General features: G+C 43.2%; 1 protein-coding gene across 1 annotated transcript in view; it reads right to left on the reverse strand.

Moving 5' to 3' along the window:
- Positions 1-24427, reverse strand: part of Rfc1 (replication factor C subunit 1) — a 90994-nt gene that overhangs the window by 22517 nt on the left and 44050 nt on the right. Inside the window, exons 6-13 of the mRNA XM_021162808.3 lie at positions 19800-20032; positions 18784-18861; positions 13586-13663; positions 12214-12301; positions 9929-10206; positions 7379-7486; positions 4209-4388; positions 1199-1303 (exon numbers count right to left, since the gene is read on the reverse strand). Of these exons, the coding sequence (XP_021018467.2) occupies positions 1199-1303; positions 4209-4388; positions 7379-7486; positions 9929-10206; positions 12214-12301; positions 13586-13663; positions 18784-18861; positions 19800-20032 (1148 nt within the window). The remainder of the gene's footprint in view (positions 1-1198; positions 1304-4208; positions 4389-7378; positions 7487-9928; positions 10207-12213; positions 12302-13585; positions 13664-18783; positions 18862-19799; positions 20033-24427) is intronic.

Raw genomic sequence — 24427 nt, forward strand, 5'->3', positions numbered from 1 at the left:
GTTACAGAGACAAAGTTTGGAGATGAGACGAAAGGATGGATCACCCAGAGATTGCCCCACCCGGGGATCCATCCCATAATCAGCTACCAAATGCAGACACTATTGCATATGCCAGCAAGATTTTGCTGAAAGGACCCTGATATAGCTGTCTCTTGTGAGGCTATGCCAGTGCCTGGCAAATACAGAAGTGGATGTTCACAGTCAGCTATTGGATGGAACAAAGACCCCCCCAATGGAGGATCTAGAGAAAGTACCCAAGGAGCTGAAGGGGTCTGCAACCCTATAGGTGGAACTACAATACGAACTAACCAGTACCCCCAGAGCTGGTGTCTCTAGCTGCATATGTAGCAGAAGATGGCCTAGTCAGCCATCATTGGGAAGAGAGGCCCCTTGGTCTTGCAAACTTTATATGCCCCAGTACAAGGGAATGCCAGGGCCAAGAAGTGGGAGTGGGTGGGTAGGGGAGCAGGGTGGGGGGAGGATATAGGGGACTTTTGGGATAGCATTTGAAATGTAAATGAAGAAAATACCTAATAAAAAATTGGAAAAAGTTTAAAAAATAAATAAATAAAAGAACACTTCTTTCTCTGGCAGAAGACCAGAGACAGGCCTGATAGGGTTCAGTTCCCAGAACCCATGTCAGGTGACTCACAACTGCCTGTAACTCTAGTTCCTGGGAACTGATGCCCTCTTCTGGCATGTGTGGGTACTGCATTCATGTGAACATACTCCTGCCCCCAAACACACACACACACACACACACAAACATATACACACAGAGAAACCAAGTGTTTTAAATTGTGGCCAGGTGTGGTGGCACATGCCTTTAATCCCAGTATCCCAGGGATTAAAGGCATCTTTATGGATCTCTATGAGGTGGAGGCCAACCAGGTTGGTATACATCAAGTTCCATACCAGCCAAGCTAATAAATTCTTTTACGCTTTAAAAAAAAAAAAAAAAAAAAAAAGGGAAGGCAAGTATAATGAGTGGGTATGTCATATACAGCACACTATTCATTACCCCATCCCTCTCTCCTCCCAGAAGGTAAAGAAATACTAAAGACGGGCTCCCAGGTCAGAAGGAAATGTGGGCGGGCGGGGAGGCTGCCCATCTAGCCAGCAGCACTGTCTATCACCCGTCTTCATGAGACAGGAGGCTCTATACTCCAACTTCAACAGACCAGTTTGCCTTACCCACCTCAGCCTCAGCAGCTATCTCATACTTGGATCTCTTGCCTGGCATAGTTCGAATCAGATCCAACAGGCCGTCTTCATCCAGGATTTTTGTTCCCAGAGCTGCTGCCTGTTGATTAAAACACAACTCATCAGAACTGTATCCAAAACATTTCTTTCTGTAGTGGAAAAATCATTTAAAGGCCTACTGGTAGATGGAGAAACACACTATAAACTAAATAATGCTGGAATTGATTTTTAATTATTTTTAAGATTTATTTTATTGCTTTACATGTTTAAGTGTTTTGTTCATGTGTATGTCTGTGTGTATGTACCGTGACTGTGCCTGGTACTCAGAGAGGGCTTCAGATCCCCTGAAACTAGAGTTATAAACAGCTCTAAGTGCCATGCGGGTGCTGGGAATTGAACCCAGGGGCTCTCCAAGAGCACCAAGTGCTCTTACCTGCTGAGCCCTAACACTGGAATTTAAGAGAAAAATAAAAAAATCACTAGAAAGTTATCTGTAAAGATGAAATCCAGTAATGGATATAAGAATTATGAAAGAGGCATGATTAAAGCTAGTTTTCCTAGTTTTAACGCTGCTGCTGACTTTTCAGTTTGAGATGTGTGGTGAAGTACATTAAAGATATAATTGAAGCTGGATAGTGGTGGCACGGGCCTTTAAATCCCAGCACTTGAGAGGTGGAGGCAGGTAGATCCCGGAGTTCAATATCTACAGAGTGAGTTCCAGGACAACCAGGGTTACACAGAGAGACCCTGACTCAAAAACAAAAGACAAAAAAACAAAACAAACAAAAACAAAAGGGGGGGGGTGAATAAACATAAGTAAATATATAACTGAGAATGAAAGTACTGCGTACAATGTGACGCTCCCGCCTCCGAATGACTATTCTAACTATACAAACACTCTTATGAGATGTCACTCTCTACATAACATTTATTTGCAAATTCTTTACAAACGGTTTTTAAATTACCATTAAAAAGAAAAAAATGGGACTATGGATGTGGCTCAATGGCTAAGTGTGCTGGGCACACAAGTGAAAGAACCTGAGTTCAAATCCCTGGTGCCTACACCAAAAGGCTGGGTGTGACTGTGTATGTAATTTTAACTGCAGCTCTATGCAAAGTGGAGACAGAGGTGGCTTCTGGATACCAACCTTGTCCCAGGTTCAGTAAGACCATCCCAAAGGCATAAGGTGGAGAGTAACAGAAAAAGAAAAATAGCATCCTCCTCTGCCTATTGCTTGAACACACGTGCGCGCGCGTGAGTGTGAGCACACACACACACACACGAAATGATTGAAAGGTGGGGAAATACAGACTTTATGGCACACTTGAACTATGAAGCTACAACTTGAACAAGAATGTAGATAGGAGGGAGAGAGGAGAAGGTCAGTCATGGTACTATATTCCTATAATACCAGGACGAAGGAAACGGGCAGCAGGATCCAAGGGTTTAAGACCAGCTTAAGCAATGTGGCAAGATCCTTTTTACCTCAAGAAATGAAGGATTAAAGATGTATTTCTTTCTAGAGCACCTTTCTAGCACATATAAGGGTCTGGGTTCAATGTTTATCACAGATAGATGATAGACAAGACAGGCAGACAGATAAACAAGCTCCTTAAGAATGGTATTTTAGGGTTGGAGAGATGGCTCAGCGGTTAAGAGCACTGAGTGCTCTTTCAGAGGTCCTGAGTTCAATTCCCAGCAACTACATGGTGGCTCACAGCCATTTGTAGTGGGATCAATGCCCTCTTCTGATGTGTCAGCGATGGTGTACTCAGATAAATAAATAAATAAATCTTTAAAAAAACAAAAAAGAACGGCATTTCAGTTACAATTCCTATTACTATGAGAAAACACATAACCAAAAGCAACTTAAGGAACCTGCTCAAAGTTTCACAGCACAGCATATCACTGAGAAAAGGGAGAAAGACAGGCACTCAAACAGGACAGGAACCTCAAGGCGGAAACTGAGGAAGAGGCCATGAAGGGCAACTGCTTACAGGCTTTCCTCTCAAGCTCGCTCAGGCTGCTTTCTTATAGCACCAGGACCAACAGCCCTGAGGAGACATCACCCACGGTCATCAGTCAGGACAAGGCACCTCAGGCATACTTCTCAGCCACACTAGCTGGGAGCTGACATAAACGAGGCAGCACGAGTGAGTGAGTGCAGAGTAGTGTGGGACGGCATCACTGCTCTTGTGCGCCCCTAGGAAGGAACAAAGCCAGGAGAACCAAAGTCCAGCTATTCCCACCCCTCTCACGTCCGACTCATGCAGCAGTCATTTCCACCACCCTCTGGCTAACAGGACTCCAGTGTGTCCATCTCCCAATGACATTGACTTGCAGCAGGCCCACCCGATCAGAAGCCGTGTCAACCAGTGAGGTGGCATCCTAGAGTGTTGCTGGGACAGAGCCTGTAAGACCAGCCCCAGCTACAATGACCACTGCTCTCTCTTTCCTGCCCAGCAGGCAGCTACCTCGCAAGCACGAGGCAACAGGTTTGATGCCCATAAGGCTGACAGAATTGGTGGCTGGGACTCTCTGGGTTAAGTTCCTGCGCTGCTGAAACATCCTAGTGACTACTGTCTTGTTAGGGCAAGTTAAACCCATCAGTCAGGAAGCGTGGTACTTTCCCACTGACCTCTGCTTCTTCCTCACACACTTCCAATAATGAAAAATTAAGGTGTGATCTATAGTGGCTTGTATTAGAAAACTTCAAACTAAAAACAAAAACAAAAAATGAAACTATGTATGTTTAAATCTTTTTTAAGTTTTAAATTAGAATATATAAAGAAAGTCAAGTAAACAGCAACTATGTTTCCAACTAAATAACCAAAATCCTGTAGTCAGTCCCAGCAGACAACACAGCATATGGTACGCAGAGAAGACAAATCTGCAGGACAAACCTTAGTTCCCTGAAATGCAGCCAGGGGCATTACCACAGCCAGCCACACTGCGCATGCCGCTGCAGACAGGCACCACTGTGAGAAGAGGTAGCGGAACCCACCTTGTCACTCTTGGACTGCCCACTGTCGCGGCCCATGACGAGGTAGTTTGTTTTCTTGCTCACGTTTCCTGTTACTTTCCCCCCATAACGTTCAATTAGAGACTTGGCTTCGTCTCGTTCAATGGACTCCAGCACTCCTGTGATCACAAACGTCAGGCCTTCCAAGCAATTTTCAGCTCCCTACAAAACCACAGTGTTCAAGCAGAGAAGAAATTATATGGTAGCTTTCCAAAGAAATATTTGGCAGCCAAGCTGCAACAAGCTGACTTTTCTCTCCCAACATCATAAATAACCCCAGCGTGAAACCTGGCTAGGGAATCACAGCAGAGCCTCAGTGAACCCCGGTGTAAATCCTGATGAATGCCTTACACGCTAACATCTTACACCTACCAAAAGAACAAAGAGAAACATACCGTTCGCAAACGTTAAAATTACCCGCTTGTGCTAGTCTCCACTTTCCATATTTAAACCAGCGATTAGCTTTCGTACCTTGATGCAATTGCCCACTGAAACGCCTGCTGCTGCTAAAGGGCAGCTTTGGCTCTGGAAAGCTTATCAAGTGTGAGCTCTCCCCATTCCCTGAGAGCAAAGCTGAGAACTGCTGGAAACATAAAGGTAGGAAGGCATTGCCCACCCACCCTCGGAAGATAACAGCTAATCTAAGAGCTGACCAGGCGTCTCTCTTCCTAAGTCTGTACTCAACTCTCCATAGTTACAGATCCTTAAAGTTTTTATAATAAATCAGCTAAATCAGACATCCAAGCAAACTAATTCCATAAGGAGTACATGGTGTGCCATGGTCCTTACTGCTCTGAACAAACTGAAATTGGTTAAGATGGGAAGTCTTGAAAAGAAGCTAAACAGACTCTACACATCTCTCTACACATGCCCCAGCATCGGCCTAAGCAGTCCCTCCCCTCCGTAGAAAGAACCTTGCTTGGAAGAAGAAAGGAAGGAAATGGTTACTATTCACTCAGAAAGGATGGGAGAAGGGCTGTGCAGGGAACTAAGAGCAGGTCTCAGTCTCTCCGTTTCTAGGAGGGAAATGAACTATTAAGTCCTCTCTACAACAGGCTCCAAATCACCCTGGGAAACTCCCCATCAAGAAGCTCCTGCATGCCGGGCGTGGTGGCGCACACCTGTAATCCCAGCACTTGGGAGGCAGAGGCAGGCGGATTTCTGAGTTCAAGGCCAGCCTGGTCTACTGAGTGAGCTCCAGGACAGCCAGGGCTACACAGAGAAACCCTGTCTCGAAAAACCAAAAACAAAAAAGAAAAAAAAGAAGCCCCTGCATTTCAAAGCCCAACCAACTGTCTGCTGAGTGTTCCACTTCCCAGGCCACCTCCTCCCCTCCTTTTATCTTCAGAAAATGGCAGGCCTCTCACGGATATCAGCCAAACACGCCTTATCAAGATGTAGTAGACAATATTTATTATATTAATATATAATATAACTAATATTATTAGCCTTATATTAAGGCAGGACCAGGCAACCCAGTATGAAGAAAAAGGTCCTAAAATCTGGCAGGAAAGTCAGAGACAGCCCTGCTCCCTCCAGTCGCTGCTTCAGCTGTCTCTGTTCTACTCACACTGCTCTTGCTGAGGTCAGTTGGGACCATTAGTCATTTTACTATAGGCAATGGACAATTCTGAGTCTTCTCTGTTGCAACTTCCACGAAACCATACCTTTCGGTTGTCCTAAGAATACTCTTTCTTGCCTCTCTTCTTTCTCTGTGCTTGCATGAGTGGGCGCCCTTCCTTTCTCTTCCCCCACCGCCCCTCTCTCCCTGTGGTGACTCCCTGGCCTCAATTCTTGGGACCAATGAACTCGCAGCTTCCCAATAAACCTGCCTTTAATATAATCTAAAACAAACAAGAATCCCCTTTCTCACCTGCGCTTCTCTGGTACCGCCCAGCAGACTTCCTCATTTCATAAAGAAGCTGAGATAGGGAAGGCCCTCTTCTTGCCAGCCAGAGTTTCTTAGATGACAGCTCTCCCTCCACACTAGCAACACACTAATATTGCCAAGGTTCACATGCAACCAATGCCACTCAGCCACTTGTCTACTGAGCATTCCCACATAGATGCTCACATATCAAAATCACAACTCGGCCAACATTGTTCTGCCTTTATTTACCCAGATGTGTGTGCCATCACCAGACCATTTCCAATACCCATTCAGCTACACTTCTTACTTCCAATTATCACCAAATCCTATATCTTTTTCCTGTTTCTTTAAAAAGCATGTTCCTGGGGGCTGGAGCAATGAGAGGAGCAGAGGCTGAGGGCCTCGGGTGGATCTGCAGCACCCAAGTGGTGGACCACCGCCCTCTGTGACTTCAGTTCCAGTGATCGATGCTCCCTCTGCTTCTGTGGGCACTGCAAGCACATGGTGCACACAACGGTGCAGACAAAACTCCCAAACGCATGAGATAAAAATCAATCAATCTTTCATGTGCACACACACATTCTCTTCAGGGCTTAGAATATGGCCCTATGGTTAAGTGCTCTTCCAGAGAACATGGCCTTAACTCCCAACACCCACATGGTGGCTCTCAACTGTCAACAACTCTAGTTCCAGGAGTTCTGACCCTCTCTTCTGGCCTCAGCTTGCACCAAGCATGTACATGGAACACAGACACACATGTAGACAAAATACTCTCTTGAAATAAGTCAATTTGTTTTTAAAGATTTTTGCAGAGGACCCAAGTTCAACATCTACACACACACAGTGGCTCATAACCATCTGAAAATCCAGTTGCAGGAACAGTGCCTCTGAGGGTACCAGGTATGCATGTAACACGAACACGCACACATGCATATGTGAGTATTTCTCTACCACATTCTCTAAGAGCACCTTGGACTTTTCTCTCACAGCATATAACAAAATTACTGTCAAATATGAATGCACTTAAAATGCTGTCCTTAGGCTCTGAGTACCACAAGAACCTTCACCAATTCATGGAAAAGCACATCTCTTATTAAGCTACTTATTGCCTAAAGGAAAACGCCTAAGTGTCCATCCCAGGACTCACACGTAAGACAGCAGCTGACCCCTTCTGTTAATACCGGCTCACTAGCTCTTTGCTGCCCTAGCAGTGAGTGCACAGCAGACCCCGAGGCAGAGTCCTCGTGGTGGGCGGGTGAGGCACACTCTCCCTGACCCTTACCTTGGGTATTTCTTTGGAGCCCAGAGCTTTGGGACCTTCTCGGTTTAAGTAGCTTCGATAAGCTTGGTAATTAGTGCGCTTCTTTTCAGAGTCTTCTGGGCTTACAGACTGTGGGCAGAAGGGGAAAAAAGCCATGTAAAATTAAAATGTACCTCCAAAAAATACAGATAGTTTTATTTATATATATTACAGATCTATTATATCCACCTCAAGGTTTCTGATCCAGAGCTAGTGGGTGTGTCTTACACATGCGCACTAGGGAACTACAACACTGTGTCATTATTTTTCCAATTCCTATTTCATATTGCTTTAACTGATGAGTAAGTCCAAATCTCCTGAAGTACACAAAATATTATTTTGTATAAATAAGTGACAAAACCAAAAAGATAGTTAAGCCAATTATGAGTTAAACTATTACAGCTGATCCTAGAATCCAAGCCTCAGGCTGCTGCTGCTGCTGTTGAAACAAGAACCCAGTGTGTAGCCCTGGCTTGCCTGAAACTCACTATGTAGACCAGGCTGGCCTTGAACTCAAAGACCTACCTATGTCTGTCTCCTGAGTGTTAGGATTAATGGCATATACCATCATATCTGGCCCCAATCTTACTTAACAATGGCTCTCACCCATTCAAAGGCCCACTTAAATTATAGGGGGGCCTATCAAATTATAGCTGTCTAGATCATGTACGGAAAGCCATGTATTTTTTAAAGATTTATTTATTTAATATATGTAAGTACACTGCAGCTGCCTTCAAACACTCCAGAAGAGGGCGTCAGATCTTATTACAGATGGTTGTGAGCCACCATGTGGTTGCTGGGATTTGAACTCAGGACCTTCAGAAGAGCAGTCAGTGCTCTTAACCGCTGAGCCATCTCTTCAGCCCCCAAAAAGTCATAAGATTCAAAACAGGGTCCCATAAACCAACTGGGAATGTTATTCATTTGTAACAGCAATTCTATTTTGTGAAAAGCTGAAACTAAAAACAACTTTGAACTGTCTACACGCCTGCCTGCTCCTTGTTTGTTCTGCAACAAGGGCTGTCTCACTATATAGTAGAAGTTGGCCTTGAACTATCCACCTTTCTTCATCAGCTTCCCAAGTGCTGAGATTACAGGTATGCTCCACACCTGGCTATAACGGCAGCATACTCAATTACTACGCCAAAATTATTTGACTAAGATCAATTGAATCTACTAAACTCTGATGCCCTCCCCAAACTATTTAAGTACAAGTTCTACATTATTTCTAGTCCAACTATGAAAAACACCATAAAAATAACAGTATCACTTTTTAAATTTTTGTTTCCTCCTTCCCCCAAAATATTCACCCTCTGCAAACTTCCCCATGTACTTAGTGTGCCTGAAGAAAAAACTCCACCAGATAAATATTTAGTGAAGAAAAATCTAAGGCCAAAAAGTTAACTGATGCTTCAAGCAGGTTTATGAGAATTTCCTGAAAACAAAAGCATTTCAAAATCTTCACCACTTCAGTTCAGTTCTATGCGTACACGTGTACACACACACACACACACACACACACACACACACACCTCACCATTGTGATATCACCATTGTGATAAGCAGTTAAAATAGTCATTAGTCTGCCCTTAATGCTAAATGCCTAAGGGCCATGATGGAATAGTGGTTTCTTCTTACAGTTCTAAACTGCTTCCAAAATGAAGGTTCAAAAAGACCATTATCTTCTTAAATATATCTGAAGACAAAGAAAATGCAGTGTGTGTTTGTGTGTGTGGTTGCATGTGTGGAGGTCAGAGAACAAACTGTAGGAGCCAGTTCTCCCCTTCCACCATGAAAGGCCCAGGGATAAAACTCGGGTATAGCACCCTACCCACTGAGCCATCTCATTGGTACCAAATACATATCCCTGCCTCCTTTCCAAACACACATAAAGAAATAACCAGACCAGGACCCCTTATCTGTTCTGCACTGTCGGCATGCTCAAAAGCCGGCTCTAGGCTGTCTCAACGCTCACAGTGCTCTTTTGTCTTCAGAGAGCTCATGTCGAACTCAGCCTAGGAGGCACTTGGAGGGCTCCTTTCTCCTTCTAAATCTAAAGTACTTCAGAACTGGAGGTTCAAAATCACCATTATCTTCTTATATAGATCTAAAGACGAAGAAAAGTCCCTTTGTGGTTCTGATGACCAAGATTACAGGTGGGTAATCTTGGGAAAGCTACTTAAATTCTTTCAGCCTGTTTCTCATCTTTACAACAAATAATAAAAGCAAATGTCTCAAAGGTTATTGTGAAGATTATGGAATATAATTTATGAATATGAGCACAGTTTCTCATATACAACAGCGGTACATATTGGCTCATTTCCTGTACTAATAATGACTATTCTTTAAGAGATTTACATGAGATGCCTTCTGGGAACAAACAAGGAGTCAAGTATATTAGCCAAGCACCCAACCACTGAGCTACACCCCCCAGTTTCAAATTCTTTTTTTACAACAACGTAGGAACGTGATGAACAATCCACCTGAACTGCCATGTGTTCCTGAATTACATACATTTCACAAAGTCCCTACCTCTCTCTTAGTTGGAGAAACTTTCGTTTTCTTAGGAGTTGTTTTCTCTCCTTTGGGCTCAGTGGCACTTTCTTTTCTTCTTGCAGCCAGCAGCTCTGTTTCTTTGTAAGAACTTTCTTCTTTTGCTTTCATAAGCGCCAGTTTGGCACTGGCCTTGGGTGAGGAACTGGCTTCCTTCTGGTGAGCTGATTTGCAAGGCTGCTTAGCATCTTCTGAAGCCCTCCCCTTGCCATGCTTAGCAGGACTGTAGGTCTTTCTTGCAGTTGAGAAATGCTCGGCTTTTACAAAGGAGAAACCAGGATTGTTATTTGGGTTTCATGACAGCCAGCATCAACATTTTCTTCATCTTTGTGATTTTCTTAGTACTACATAGTATCACATTATTTCAAAACATTTACTACTTTAGCTTATATAGCATCCTTATTTTTTAAATTTACATAGTCACATAATATATATTTTTGTAACCAGTTCAAACTGAGAATTGTCATTTGACATATTATTGTAAACAGCACGGAAAGATATGGATGTAGCCCAATAGTACAGTACTGGCCACCAATGCACAAAGCCTGAGACCAATCCCAGGCGGTGTGAAAAGACCAAGATTCCCCTCCAAAGATACTATAAAATGTATAGAGACAAAACTTACTGCCTGGGATATGCTGCACAGAATTCTGTAAAGCAGTGGGACTCAAACCCTGAGTCATCAAGGCTAAAAAGTGCTACATACGCAGATTTACTTCTAGAATTACATCATCCATTAGTCCCCCACGTCTGCAGGCTCCACTCAGCCAGCCAGGAACAGGAAATACTTTAATTGTGTATATACAAACCATGTTCATTTATCCTGATCACTAGTCTCTAGAAAATCAGCACAGTAACTGTTTACATACCACTATACTGTATGAAAGTAATCTAATAATGGTTTAAAGTACACTGGAAGAGAAGCTGTCTATAAATTATATGTAAATTCTACCCTTGCGCATAAAGAGCTTAAGTGTCCACAGTCATGGGGACCCACGTGGGTCATGAAACTAATGTTTCACAGATAATGAGGGGCATCTAGGCCACAGGTCTGTATTCCAACTACTCAGAGGGCAGTGGCAGAAAGACTGTAGTTTTAAGTGTAAAGTACAGAATGATTTAAGGTCAGCCTGCATAACTCACTAGAACCCTATCTCAAAAGAAAAAGAAAAAGGAGAGCTGAGAATATAGCTCTGAAACAGATCACTTAAGTAGTATGTGCAAGACCCTAGATTTAATCCCTGGCATAGCAAATAAACAGAAAAGGGTAAGAAAAGGCAAAGGGTGACTGTATCAGTAGATGGTGCAGAACAGGATATCCAAGGGAATCTGAAGAGCTTCCGACGGTCTGGCAATGCAGAGGACAACTCTGCGACAGTACCTCTAACACGTAAAGCTCAAAACACTTGCTTCCTTGTCTTCACACAAAAAAATCCACATACTCAGACATTAACAAAGTGTACCCTAATACACTTTACATAACACTGAACGCACGAGGGCATTCTCCTCTAGCATCTAGCCTTCAAAGTGCAGGTAATCCTTGATTTACGACCGTTCAACTTAAAAGTTTTCAACTAGCCTGGCGTGGTGGCCCACGCCTTTAATCCCAGCACTCGGGAGGCAGAGGCAGGCGGATTTCTGAGTTCGAGGCCAGCCTGGTCTACAAAGTGAGTTCCAGAACAGCCAGGGCTATACAGAGAAACCCTGTCTGGAAAAACAAACAAACAAACAAACAAACAAAAAAAGTTTTCAACTTTATCTTAGAGGCAAAGGGAAGGAGGGATGGGATGGGGGTTTGCAGGTGGGAGACATGTTTGAAATGTAAATAAATAACCAACTAAAAAAAAAGTTTTCAACTTTATAATGGTGCAAAAGAAACATGCAATCAGCAGAGAGATGGGTAATTTTGAGGTTTGATTTTACAGGAATGTGACTGTAAATCAGCCTGCCATGTCTGTGGGTTCCATATTCATGGACTCAGCGACTTCTTGAGATATCGGGCATCAGCAGTGACATTCTCCACAGCATGCTCAAAAGGCTGGATGCATACCTACACTTCTCACTACGACATGATCTAACTGCTGACAGTCTTGGAGTTAGCGTAAGTACATCTGAACCTAGGGGCACCTTTACCTAAAGGAGCTCAAACAGCTCGCTGAATGTCCACGAAACAATTAGTGCAAAGAAGGGTTTAGCAAAGTTAGCGAGTATTCTCTTCTACAAAGACAAGCCAGTGCTCTCTTACATTCCTCTGCTACCATTACCTTTATTAGGGCTTTTCTGCTTTTCTGCTTTGCTTAAATCAGCTTGGACAGATGAAAATGATTCTCCCTCTTCAGAATCCTTTCGGGCCTAAAACAAGTTTAAAACGTGTCCGAATGTTAAGTAATAGGAAAACTATTACTATAAAATGTGCTGTTAACATGAATTAAAATTTTAATTTTAAGAGTCACCTTCCAAACCAGCAAGATACCACAATAAACTGTCATCCATTTATCCACAAAAACTACCCCCGCAAAGGAAATGTTTTATTACTTCATTTTACTATAAGGAAACAGATGAAAGATTATAGCAATAATTCAATAAAACATCTTATCCCACCCAGTCTCCTAACCCAGAAATGGAAGTCTTGTTAGAGTTTCTTTTATCTCAACTCCGAAACTACTAATAGAAACAAACAAACAAGCAAAGCAGAAAAAAATGACAACAAATTAAAGCCCAGGAGAAAAATAAAAGAGAAGTCAAGAGTAGCAGCTGACCTCCTGATCTCAGTACTAGTAGCTGAAGGCTGAGCCAGGAGGATTGCCAAGTTTCAAACCTGTCCTGGCTACACAGTATCAGGCTACCCAAAACTAACCCAGCAAAGATCCCTCAAAAAACAAAGCCTAAGAGAAAACAAAGTGCCACACAGAGGCCCTGCTTCCTGAGAAGAGCGTTTAGTTATTAAATTTGCATTCCATAGGAGCTGACAATCATTATTCTGAAATAATACATAAAAAAAACTTTTGCAGGCTGGAGAGACGGCTCAGTGGTTAAGAGCACGGATTACTCTTTCAGAGTCCCGAGTTCAATTCCCAGCAACTACATGGTGGCTCCCAACCATCTGTAATGGGATCCTGTGCCTATTCCGATATGTCTGAAGACAGCTACAGTGTACTCATATAACTAAAATAAGTAAATCTTATCTTAAAATCCCTTTTGGTAAGAAATAAAGGTAAAACCCACTGTGTTTTGTAGGGCAAGTTCTGCTTTATTTCTTGAAACCTTTAAGAAAGAATTACACTGTAAATGAATTTGCATACACACACACACACACACACACACACGCACGCACACAGTATAAATTAAAACAGTGTACCTAGTGGCAAGACTCAATGGATAAAGTCATCCCACATACTTTCACTTCATGAGGACCTATGAGAAAGCCAAGCATGGCAGTGCATTCCTGTAACTGGGAATGCAATGCTGGGAAGGACACAGGAGGATCCTGGAGGCTCACTCCCTGGCCAGCCATCTTAGAACAAATAGGAAGCTCCAAGGTCAACTGAAGTGGAGGACAAGACCTGACATCTACCTCTGGACTGCATGTGTACACACGTGTGTACACACACACACACACACACCCCATAATGCTACCTTTTTGATCTTGGGTTCTTCATCCAATAAGGCCAGTGTTCTTGCAAATTCTTCATCTTCATGCAACTGCCTCTCCAGCTGTAAAAAGCGTGACACAGTAAGATGCTTTTGGCTTTAGTACCCAGAAGTTTTTAAATGTGTGCTTCATATGTTTAGAAAAAAACCAGAAAATTTCCTGAAAATAACAATGACATCTTCCCACTATACACTGACAGTCAAGTATCACAAGCTTGCTCCGCTAAACCAACTACATTACTAACTCCACTTCTAGACCTGCACCATAATAAAGTTAGCATATTTCAAATTTGTTTATTTCTTGTGTATGTGGGTATGCATGCATGGCACAAGTGAGGAGGTCAGAAGACAACGTGTAAGAGATGTTTTTCTCCTTTTGAGCCCCCAAGGATTAAACTCCAGCCCTTCCACCTGCTGAGCCATCTTACCAACCAATGGAGATAGTTACATATTCTCACGTGCTATTTCTTTATAAAATCTGAGGTCACATCTTCTCTTAATGCTCTTAGTATAACAGATCTTTTCATTATATGTTTTATGGTTTATTTGTTCTAAGAAAAAAACTCATGTGTATATTTGCATCTATATGTGGGTATATAGACCAGATGAGGGCATCAGATGCCCCAGAACTGGAGTTATAAATAGGTGCTAGCAAACAAACTCTGATTTGACAAAGTCACCTGAGTCATCTCTCCAGCCTAGCCCACCCAGTTTTGCTTTGTTTTTTAAAAGATAGGGTCTTACTACACAGCACTGGCTGGCTTGGAAGGCAGGATGTAGACCAGGCTGGCCTCAAACTCACTGAGATCCACCTACCTCTGCTCTAAAGCACTGAGATTAAAGGTGTGCACCACTACACCTGGATTATCCTCCTCCCAGCCACTGTTGTGGAAGGCATTGTCTCATTATGTAGTCCTGGATGGTCTAGAACCTTCTGTGTACACTAGGAGGAGATGGGAGGGGAGAGGAGGGGAAGGGGAGGGCAATGAATCGAAAGGAAACTGCGGACTTGGGTTATGGCATGTGATAAAGAGCCCTGCATCTTAACACAATGTTTATTTACTGTCAGTGACTTCATGTGGCATTGGATATACTGGCTTCAGTATGAGATAATGAACATATAGTTACCATGAATAAAAAAAGGTAAAACTGGGGATGGGATTCTTAGAAGATAATTAGGAAAGACTACCAATGATTAACACCCTAAATCTTTCATTAAATTAATAATTTACCCAAAGAGTCTAAAAGAATGTGACAGAAACAGGAAAACAGGGGACCGTGATACCCTGTGGTTCTCTGCAAAGAAGCAGCTAATCCTCCACAGCTGGGCACGTTGGGTTCCTGACAAGGACTTCACAGCTGGCCTAGGCCACTCATCCTACCATGAGTCAGCAGAACACCTGGCTAGAGATCAGATAATGCAATACAACTAAAAACAAGGCAGATATTTGTTTCGGGTTTTGTTGCTGTTTTGAGACAGGTCTCACTATATAGTATTAGCTGGTCTGGGATTTGCTATGTAGACCAGGATGGCCTCAAGCTCTTTTGGAGATCTTTCTCCCTCTGCTGGGATTAAAGGTGTGTACCACCACTAAGGAATATTTGTAAAACACCAAGTGTGAAGTGTCCAGCTAATAAAATGAAGAACCACACATGGTCTGTCCAGGGCACTAGAACAAGCACTGAGACATAGTCAGCCGATGTTCTCTAGAGTCAGGCTCCATGGAGAAGGCATTACATCACAATGTCAATAAACAATACAGTCCTGGGAGTCTGGGGACAGGGAAGGGGTCCACAAAGCCCTAACATGAAGACACTCCAAGATGAGGCCTCCCAGTGATCTCCATCATATTCAGCATCTGCAAACACCAGGCTCACCCAGTCTTCCCACCCCACTCACGGCTCCCTTAGTCCCCTCTGCCAGAGCCTCTTTATCTCCATTTTGTTGTTGTTGTTGTTGTTTTTTAAAGATTTATTTTATTTATTTTATGTATATGAGTACACTGTAGCTGTACAGATGGCTGTGAGCCTTCACGTGGTTGTTGGGAATTGAATTTAGGACCTCTGCTTGCTCCGGTTGGCCCCCGATCGCTCAGTCCCTGTTTGTTCCAGCCCAAAGATTTATTTATTATACATAAGTACACTGTAGCTGTCTTCAGACACACCAGGAGAGGGCGTTAGATCTCATTACCAGTGGTTGTGAGCCACCATGTGGTTGCTGGGATTTAAACTCAGGACCTTCGGAAGAGCAATCAGTGCTCTTAACCTCTGAGCCATCTCTCCAGCCCCTTCATCTCCAATGTTAAGAGCAATCCTAACAGTGTTTTCTCCTCAAGGTGTCATACAGGTATACAAGTATTAAGCCCCACACAAATGCTAATCACTTGCAAATACACAGCTGCAGCTGAGTGCCAGACTTGTCTCCTTGTTCCTCCACCACTTCCTCTATCAGACATCTGTCACTATCAAAACAGAACTCTTTAATTTATTAATGTGTATTTGTGTGTGTGTGTGTGTGTGTGTCAAAACAGAACTCTTTAATTAATGTGTATTTGTTTGTGTGTGTGTGTGTGTGTGTGTGTGTGTGTGAATGGGTGTTCAGGTGGAGCACAGAGAACAACTTTTCTTCTACCCTGTACATTGATACCAGAAATCAAACTCAGGAGGGCAGGCTTCCATGTCGAGCAGCTTTAATCACTGAGCCATCCTGTTGGGCCCCATTTTTGCCCTGGCTTGGCCCTTGAGGACAAACCTGAACCCGGTTCGAGTTTCTGCGGCCTTGTGGGAAAGCCTAAGCCTGGCTTGAGTTCTGAGACCTGTCTCAGTCACTTCCGTATTGGGATGATTCAGCAAGACCTGTTTGGCCCTTCCTCTCTCTGCCTCACCCTTGCTGATGTAGAGCTTTGCCATTGGCCCTGTCAGTCATGCCATACCCTCTGTCACCCTTCCTCCTTGCCCCACCAACAATCCCCCTCCCTATGTTCCGAACTTATATAAGCGAGAGGCTGATGCCATAAAGTTGAGTTCCTGCTTCCACAAGACTCCTGGCTTGGTGTGTTTCTTTTGGGACACTTGCAATCCTGCTCAGCTCCAGAGAGACCCCAGAGGGACCAGGTCCTCTCTCCTCTAGACTGGACCTGCCAGCACCATCCCGTAGCCGCCAGAACAGAAGTAACTTCTTTGTACCAACAGGCTCTGCATCCTGTGTTCTGATCTTCGTAACAGCATCACTGTTCATCCAGCTGCTCAGGTCACCTCTCACTTCCAACCTGACCCAAGCTAACATTTGCCACTTACCATACCTTAACAATCTCCATGCCCGTCTGCTTCTGCTCATGCCCAACTACAGGGAAAGAGTTCAAGTTATCCTGTATACACTACAGAAGCCAGTATACTTTTAGGACCCACCAAGTCATGCCACTTTATTAAGGACTCCAATGGTGTCCATCTCACAGAAGCTAAATCTGAAGTCCTGACCAATCAATGTCCTTTTCCTAGGTACCAAAGACTCATTGTGACCTACAAGACCTGCTGATGGCTACTCCTCCAAATCCCCTAACTGCCTTCTCACTCATCTGTCTGGCCATACAGATCTCCTGAGTATACTTTCTCAGATGCTTACCCTTGCGATCCTGTGCTCAGTGGGGATCTGAGTCATCAGCAGTGGCTGCCTGTGCATCACTCTCCAACACCACGCACTCCCTACTTGCCCCAGAACTCTACTTGCACTCTGCACAACTGTCACTTCCCAGCATCTTGTTTTCTTTCTTGGTTTTCTCTTTAAACCATAATCACCTACTACCAACAGCCAGGCTAGGAACTCGGTAAGTGATCAATAAATCCCTGTCGGATATGGGTTTACAGCTCAAGAGAGAATCCTGAACCAAAGGCAGATTTCTTTTTTTTTTTTTTTTTTGACATGCAGAATGGCATTTTATTCAGTCATAAAGACAAAAATTAGGTAATTTGTAGGGAAAGTGATGGAACCAAAAATCTTACTAAGCAAAATAAGTCAGATCCAGACTGCAAAATAACTGTATTTTCTATCATGTACCAAAAAAAAAATTGGTTTTTAAGACATGATAGTAGAGAACATGTGGGCTTTAGGGGCAGGAGACCAAAAGAAGACAACACAAGCTAAAGATGTGTCTAATAATAAGCAGAGTACACTATATACTCATCTGAAAATGTCACTGTGGCTCTAAAAAGTGTTCTTGCCTAGCGTGCACTAAGTTCCAGGTTAAATCTTCAGCATCCAACACTCCCTAAGAATCATAGCATGTTGGGAGCAGAGGCAGGTCTCAAAGTTCTTCTTCATCTTTGACCACATACCAAATTTGAGGACAGTCTGAAATACACTAGACCCTCTCCCTCCCTTCTTCTCCCCCTCCCCTCTCTCTCTCATGCAGAGAGGGAGGGGGAGGGGGAGGGAGAAAATGACAAAACAAACAGGAAAACTTTCCTAAAACATGCAAGTGGCCAGTAAGTGTTAAAAAAAAAAAAAAGAGAAGCTGGAGAGATGGCTAAACAGGTACTTACTGTTCTTACAAAGGACTCATTTAATTGCCAGTAGCCAAGTAGTTAATTAGCTTACATCACCCTGTAATTCCAGCTTCCAGGGGACCTAACACACTCATCTGACTGCAAAGGCAGATTTCTAAGTCATAAGTGTATATAGTAAAGGGCCATGGGAAAGAGTGTATATGCTCAGAATGAAAGCAAAAAGAAGACAGGAGAAAATGAAATTCTTTCAAATACACTACAGAGCCTCCTATTCACAGAACTTCAAAATGTTTACATAAATAATTATCTGTTAGTCTCTTCATTTATATTTTACAGGAACTTATATTCTCATATACTTTATTTTATTTTACACCATACTCCTGATGAGGCTCAATTTGAGCTAATCATGGCTGTGCAGCACTATAATCCCAACACTCAGAAAACTAAGGCAAAATTGTGAGTTCAAGGCCAACCTGGCCTACACAGTGAGTTCTGGTCCTGTCTTGGATGGATGGATGGGTGGGTGGATGGACAGACAGATACAGAGACAAGACAGGGAGGCAGGCAGAACTTATTTAAAAAGAGAAAAGGATTAAAACACCTTGACTGTTTGCCTGGCTAACATAAGTCTGAAGTCAGACCATCAAGCCAACAGTGATAACTAAGTGGAATGGCAGTACCTCTGCATCTTCATCCAGCTGCAGCTGCTTGGCGATGGCCTCATCATTTAATCTGGAATCCTCTGTGTTTTGAGAAGACTGTATTCCAAAGAAAATCAAGCAAGATAAGCAGAAATCTGGCTAAAAATAAAGTTTTGGTTTGTTTGTTTTTCTGGCAACACTAACTAAACACATTACTGAGAGATAGGTCACAATCCATACAAGCCCAAAGTCGACCCAAAGTTGAGTTTGTGGCTGTTCTGGTACATCCAATCTCATAAAAACTAGACACTCTACAGACAGATAGCTCTCATTTTGTTCTATTGATATGTTCAAAAGAAGTGTGCACACACATGTGCACACGCACCGTATATATAGGTTAGTGCTTTGGTTGTCAAAGTAGTCTAAGACATTGGCAAATCAATGTAAACGTGGCACAGTCCTTTGCCAAGGAACCAGCATACACTATAGCCAGCTTACACTCACACCTTTACTATACTGTATCTATAGGTCCATTTCCTTTACTATACTGTATCTATAGGTCCATTTCCTTTACTATACTGTATCTATAGGTCCATTTTCTAAATGGCCAGGGAAGAACAAATCCAGTATCAGTCAAACTAGAGTGGATCAGCATAGGTACATTCTGATAAAATAACATGTCTATCCCATTTCAAAATACAGCTGTGTACATCTGAGGTCAACAGTAAAATAAGTTTACATTTTGAAAATTCCATTTAAATTCTACGAACCATGACTTTTTCTTATAGTTTAAATATTTTCCTGCTTTTGAGTATAAAATATACATATACATATATCCTAATTCCCATATCTTCCAAAATGAGGATATTTATCTATATCACAGAAAAAAATCTTTGCTTTATGAATCCCAAGCTTTCCTTATTAATATCCATGAATGGCTATCAATTCCATTATGTAGCATAGGCCGGCCTCACACTACCGCTCTTTTAGCCTCAGTCTCCCAAGTTCTGAAGCATCGGTGCATACCAGCATGCCTGGGGGTGCTGAACACTTACTTCTTTCCTTTTGCTTGTCACCATCTTCTTCCCAGATCTCTGGACACTTTCTGTTCCAAAATAATCGAGCACTGACGTCGGTGTGAGTTTTATTGGAGATAACGGCTTGTTCTTAGTCTTAACGTTTTCTTCATTTTTTTTCACGTTTGATGTTCCAAGGTAACTATTTGTAGATCCTCCATTCTCTTTTGATTTGGAGGCTGCCTTTTTACATACATAGTCATCATCTTCATCTTAAATGAAAAGTATTTTTGATAAAGCATAGGTCTTAATTATATAAACTAATCATTTCTACCAGCTTTTTAAAAAAATACTAATACCTTGAGTTTTTTTTCTTCCTCCTATCTTCTGACTCTACCAGGCACTGACATGACAGGCCTATGGCTGGCTGCAGCACATCCACTATCTACCAGGCACTGAGGACACAACTAAGCACTACAGCAGTGAAAGATGCATTCCCTCATCTCACGGAACACATTGTCTCCACAAAAAAACCCAAATACATTAATTTTATACATTCATATGTGTGTACACAAACAAATATACACACACATTTATTTTTGAGCGGCATGAAGAAAATGTGAAGTAAGAGAAGGGTAAGGAGTGATTAAGGATACAAGAGGCCTTAAGTCCAATCTCCAATAGTGAATCCTCATCCCCAAAAAGTGAATGAGAAGAGAGAGAAGAACTCAGTAGAAGAGCACCTGCATAGCACACATAGGAGAACCTAGGTTCACTTCCCAACACCACAAGGGAAAAAAGAAAAGAAAGAAAAAGAAAGTGTCTGAGAAATAGAAGGCTGTCCTTTTGTAAAAGCAATCATCAAAAAGCCTATTCTTAGGAGCTCAAACTCAAGGCCTTGTGTGTACCAGGCAAGTACTCGCCCCCTTCGCTATAAGCCTTCGGTTTCTAGTTTTGTTTTGGTTTTTCTAGATAGGGTTTCTCTGTGTATGCCTTGGCTATCTTGGAACTCACCATGTAGATCAGGCTAGCCTTAAACTCAGAGATCGCTCTGCCTCTGCCTCTCTGCCTCTCTGCCTCTCTGCCTCTCTGCCTCTCTGCCTCTCTGCCTCTCTGCCTCTCTGCCTCTCTGCCTCTCTGCCTCTCTGCCTCTCTGCCTCTCTGCCTCTCTGCCTCTCTGCCTCTCTGCCTCTCTGCCTCTCTGCCTCTCTGCCTCTCTGCCTCTCTGCCTCTCTGCCTCTCTGCCTCTCTGCCTCTCTGCCTCTCTGCCTCTCTGCCTCTCTGCCTCTCTGCCTCTCTGCCTCTCTGCCTCTCTGCCTCTCTGCCTCTCTGCCTCTCTGCCTCTCTGCCTCTCTGCCTCTGCCTCTGCCTCTGCCTCTGCCTCTGCCTCCTCTGCCTCTGCCGCCTCTGCCTCCTCTGCCTCTGCCGCCTCTGCCTCCTCTGCCTCTGCCTCTGCCTCTGCCTCTGCCTCTGCCTCTGCCTCTGCCTCTGCCTCTGCCTCCAATGCTGGGATTAAAAGCATGCACCACCATCGGGCTTCTCAATCCTTTGGTTTTTAAATCTATGTAGTTCTGGCTGGTCTTGACCTTCCTACATATCCAGAGCTGACCTCCAACTCAAACCTCCTGCCTCAACAACCCTAATGCTGAGATTTCTAGTATGACCTAATATACCTGACTAGGGAACATCTCTTTGATAAGCAACATCTTCACAGAGCCATGAAATGAAGACCTGGCAAGAACAGTCAGATAACGTAAACTGCAAGCACCAGTTACTGTGCTCCCTTACAGTGAATGTTCTCCCAGGTTGAAAGCAGTGTAGTTGCAGGTTAAGAGTTAAATTCTATAGGACTTCCTAGGTGATAGAAAGAAACTGGTAGTAGCACAGAAGCCTGCGTAGCAGAACATCACATGTTGGTTAAGTCTTGTCCTCTGGAGAAGACACTGCAAAGAGGAACGGCAAAGGCAGGGAGCTCAGGAAGCCATTATAACTCCGGACAAGATGCTGACTAGGGTAGTTCACAGAGGTGGTTAGGAAGCTCAGATGCTGGCTACACACATAATAAAGGTTGACATCTAATAATTATCTAATCATTCATTGGGAACCTCAAACTGTTGGTTTTATTACATTTTATATCCAAAAAAAGAAAGAAAGGAAAACCATCCAGCAGCCAGGGAGGTGCCCCAGTGGTATAAGTTGTTTGTTGCCAATCCTGATGACTGCATTCCATCCCTGAGACCCTGACTTCCACGTGTGATCTAACCTCCAATACTCACTAAGACACATGCACCCATACATACATACATACATACATACATCTCATATGGGATACATTTTATCCCAGCCTCTTAAAGCCTCCTCCCCCTTTTTGTTTCCCAGCTACCACACACTCCAAACTGTTATGTTCTGCCTTGTCTAAACCCTAAGATGGTACTGGAGAGAAGATGGCTCATGGTTAAGAGCATCGGTTCTTGCAGAGAACCCAGGATTCCATTCCCAGCATCTACACAGTAGCTTACAACCAGCTCTAACTCCAGCTTTAGAGGAACCCTAAGCCCTCTGCTAGCTGCAGCAGTTACTATACGCAGGTGGTCCACGTACATACAAGCAGGCAAACATAACCACAAAAAATACAAAGTAAGTGCATTTTAAAAGAAAATATTATAAAGAATTATTTAAAAGCCCATAAACAGATGTGGGGAGGGGTCGAGTGTGGCACACACCTTTAATCCCAGCACTCAGGAAGCAGAGGCAGGTAGATCTTTGAATTCCAGCCCAGCCTGGTCTACAGCAAGTTCCAAAACAGCCAGGACTACACAGACAAACTATGCCTTCAGTGGGTAGGTCAGGGCACCATAAACAAAGCAGCCACGTAACTAAAATGTCTGAAAATGAGAGCCAAGTACTTTGTCATAGTGATAGAAATCTAACTACCATAATACTCTGTGAGTCACAGCATGAAGACATCCATCCTGCCATCCTGCCTTGACAAAACCAAACCTCAAGACAACTCACTTGGGAGGCAGAGGCAGGCGGATTTCTGAGTTCGAGGCCAGCCTGGTCTACAAAGTGAGTTCCAGGACAGTCAGGGCTACACAGAGAAACCCTGTCTCGAAAAACCAAAAAAAAAAAGAAGAAAGAAAGAAAGAAAGAAAGAAAGAAAGAAAGAAAGAAAGAAAGAAAGAAAGAAAGAACAAACAACTCTATCTCTATACCAACTAGGTACCTTAAAGCCCCCATTAGCCTTTAGAATTTCAGAGGCTACATTACATCATTATGTAAAAAGAAGGCAACAGAGGCTAAGTGGCCAGGTATGGCGATACAGACCCGTGACTCCAGCACCTAGATACCTAACAGGAGAAATTCCAGTGAGTTCTAGGCCAAAAAGCATCTAACAGTGTAATTTGCTTCCTGCAAAGACACTATCAGTTAACAGGTTTTGCTCGGACCGTCCTCAGGTAAAACACACCTTCTGCAGTCCTGAACGCTCAGAGGTAAAACATGCCTCTGCAGACGTTCTCTAGGGGAGCTGATTTGTTTCTGTCTGTTAGAAGCCAAAGGCAAGCTGCTTTCTCCTCCCCAAAAGCTGTAATGAAACCCTGATAAATAGATCTAAGTCAGATTTCTGACAACTACTTGAAAATCATAGACAACTCCACACTTAAAATTTCCCTCCAGGATACTTGTCTCCTTGTAAAAACACCATTTATTTTTATTTATGGACAACATAATCTCAAGTGTGCTAACAACGACCAAGTAAACCAGCATTTTCCACCCGAAGTAGAAGAATTGCCTGGGAGAGGAGATGGCTCTGCCACGCTGAATTAGCCACACGCATCTGTTTAGAAGGATAACGATGAGAGAGAAGGGAATAATGTGAAGGTCTGCAATCAAATCTATTTACAAGGCAAGCAGGAAAAACAAATCTAATTCTGAAGCTCCTGCTGCTCAGAGTTTGGCCTCTGCAGATGGATCTCACTGTGCGGATGCTACGACTCTCTTGCCTTTGCTCTGGAACACACCAAAATCCAATTAACAGGAAGATTTCATTAGAAAGATTAAAAATAAGTGACTTAGCAACAAGTGAAATCTAAGTAGGGTAGCTGGTGTGCATAGCCTTAGTGTATGCCTGAAGTGCCTCCCAACGCTTCTCGAGTCAAATCCCGCACTGCCATCTTGGTTTGGAAGGGCAGAGGAAGGGTCAGTTGTTAGGCCTAAAAATTACTTGAACTTAAATGAAAAGAAAAGCAGTGAGCATTCCTCCTCCATTCCTGGGTGTACTGAGTGACACAGTCTCTGCAAATAAGCACAAAAACAAAACTGATCGAGAAGCCAGGAGTCTCATTAATAAATGAGCAATAAGTCCTCGAGTGGAAACAAGTCCGTGAAAAGGTTTCTCTCTTTGTGTATGCTTGGAAATCACACCCAACACTGCGCACACATGCCGTGTGTGGGGAGAAGAGGCACAAGCAAGATACGACACTAAATAATGGAAAAGCAGGCTGCATAAATATATACCCAAATAAATACATGCATGCTTAAATATACAAAGATTTCTGATGCTAGGAGAGCCATATCCCCTCCAAGGTAATTCCTGTACATAGGGAGGAAACAGAACAGTCCCTGGGGTGATATAGAAATGTTTTAACCTAAATACTTCAGCCAAG

This window comes from Mus caroli, unplaced genomic scaffold (genome assembly GCF_978045245.1).
Source record: "Mus caroli unplaced genomic scaffold, Mus_caroli_1 scaffold_4, whole genome shotgun sequence".
Lineage (NCBI taxonomy): Eukaryota > Metazoa > Chordata > Mammalia > Rodentia > Muridae > Mus > Mus caroli.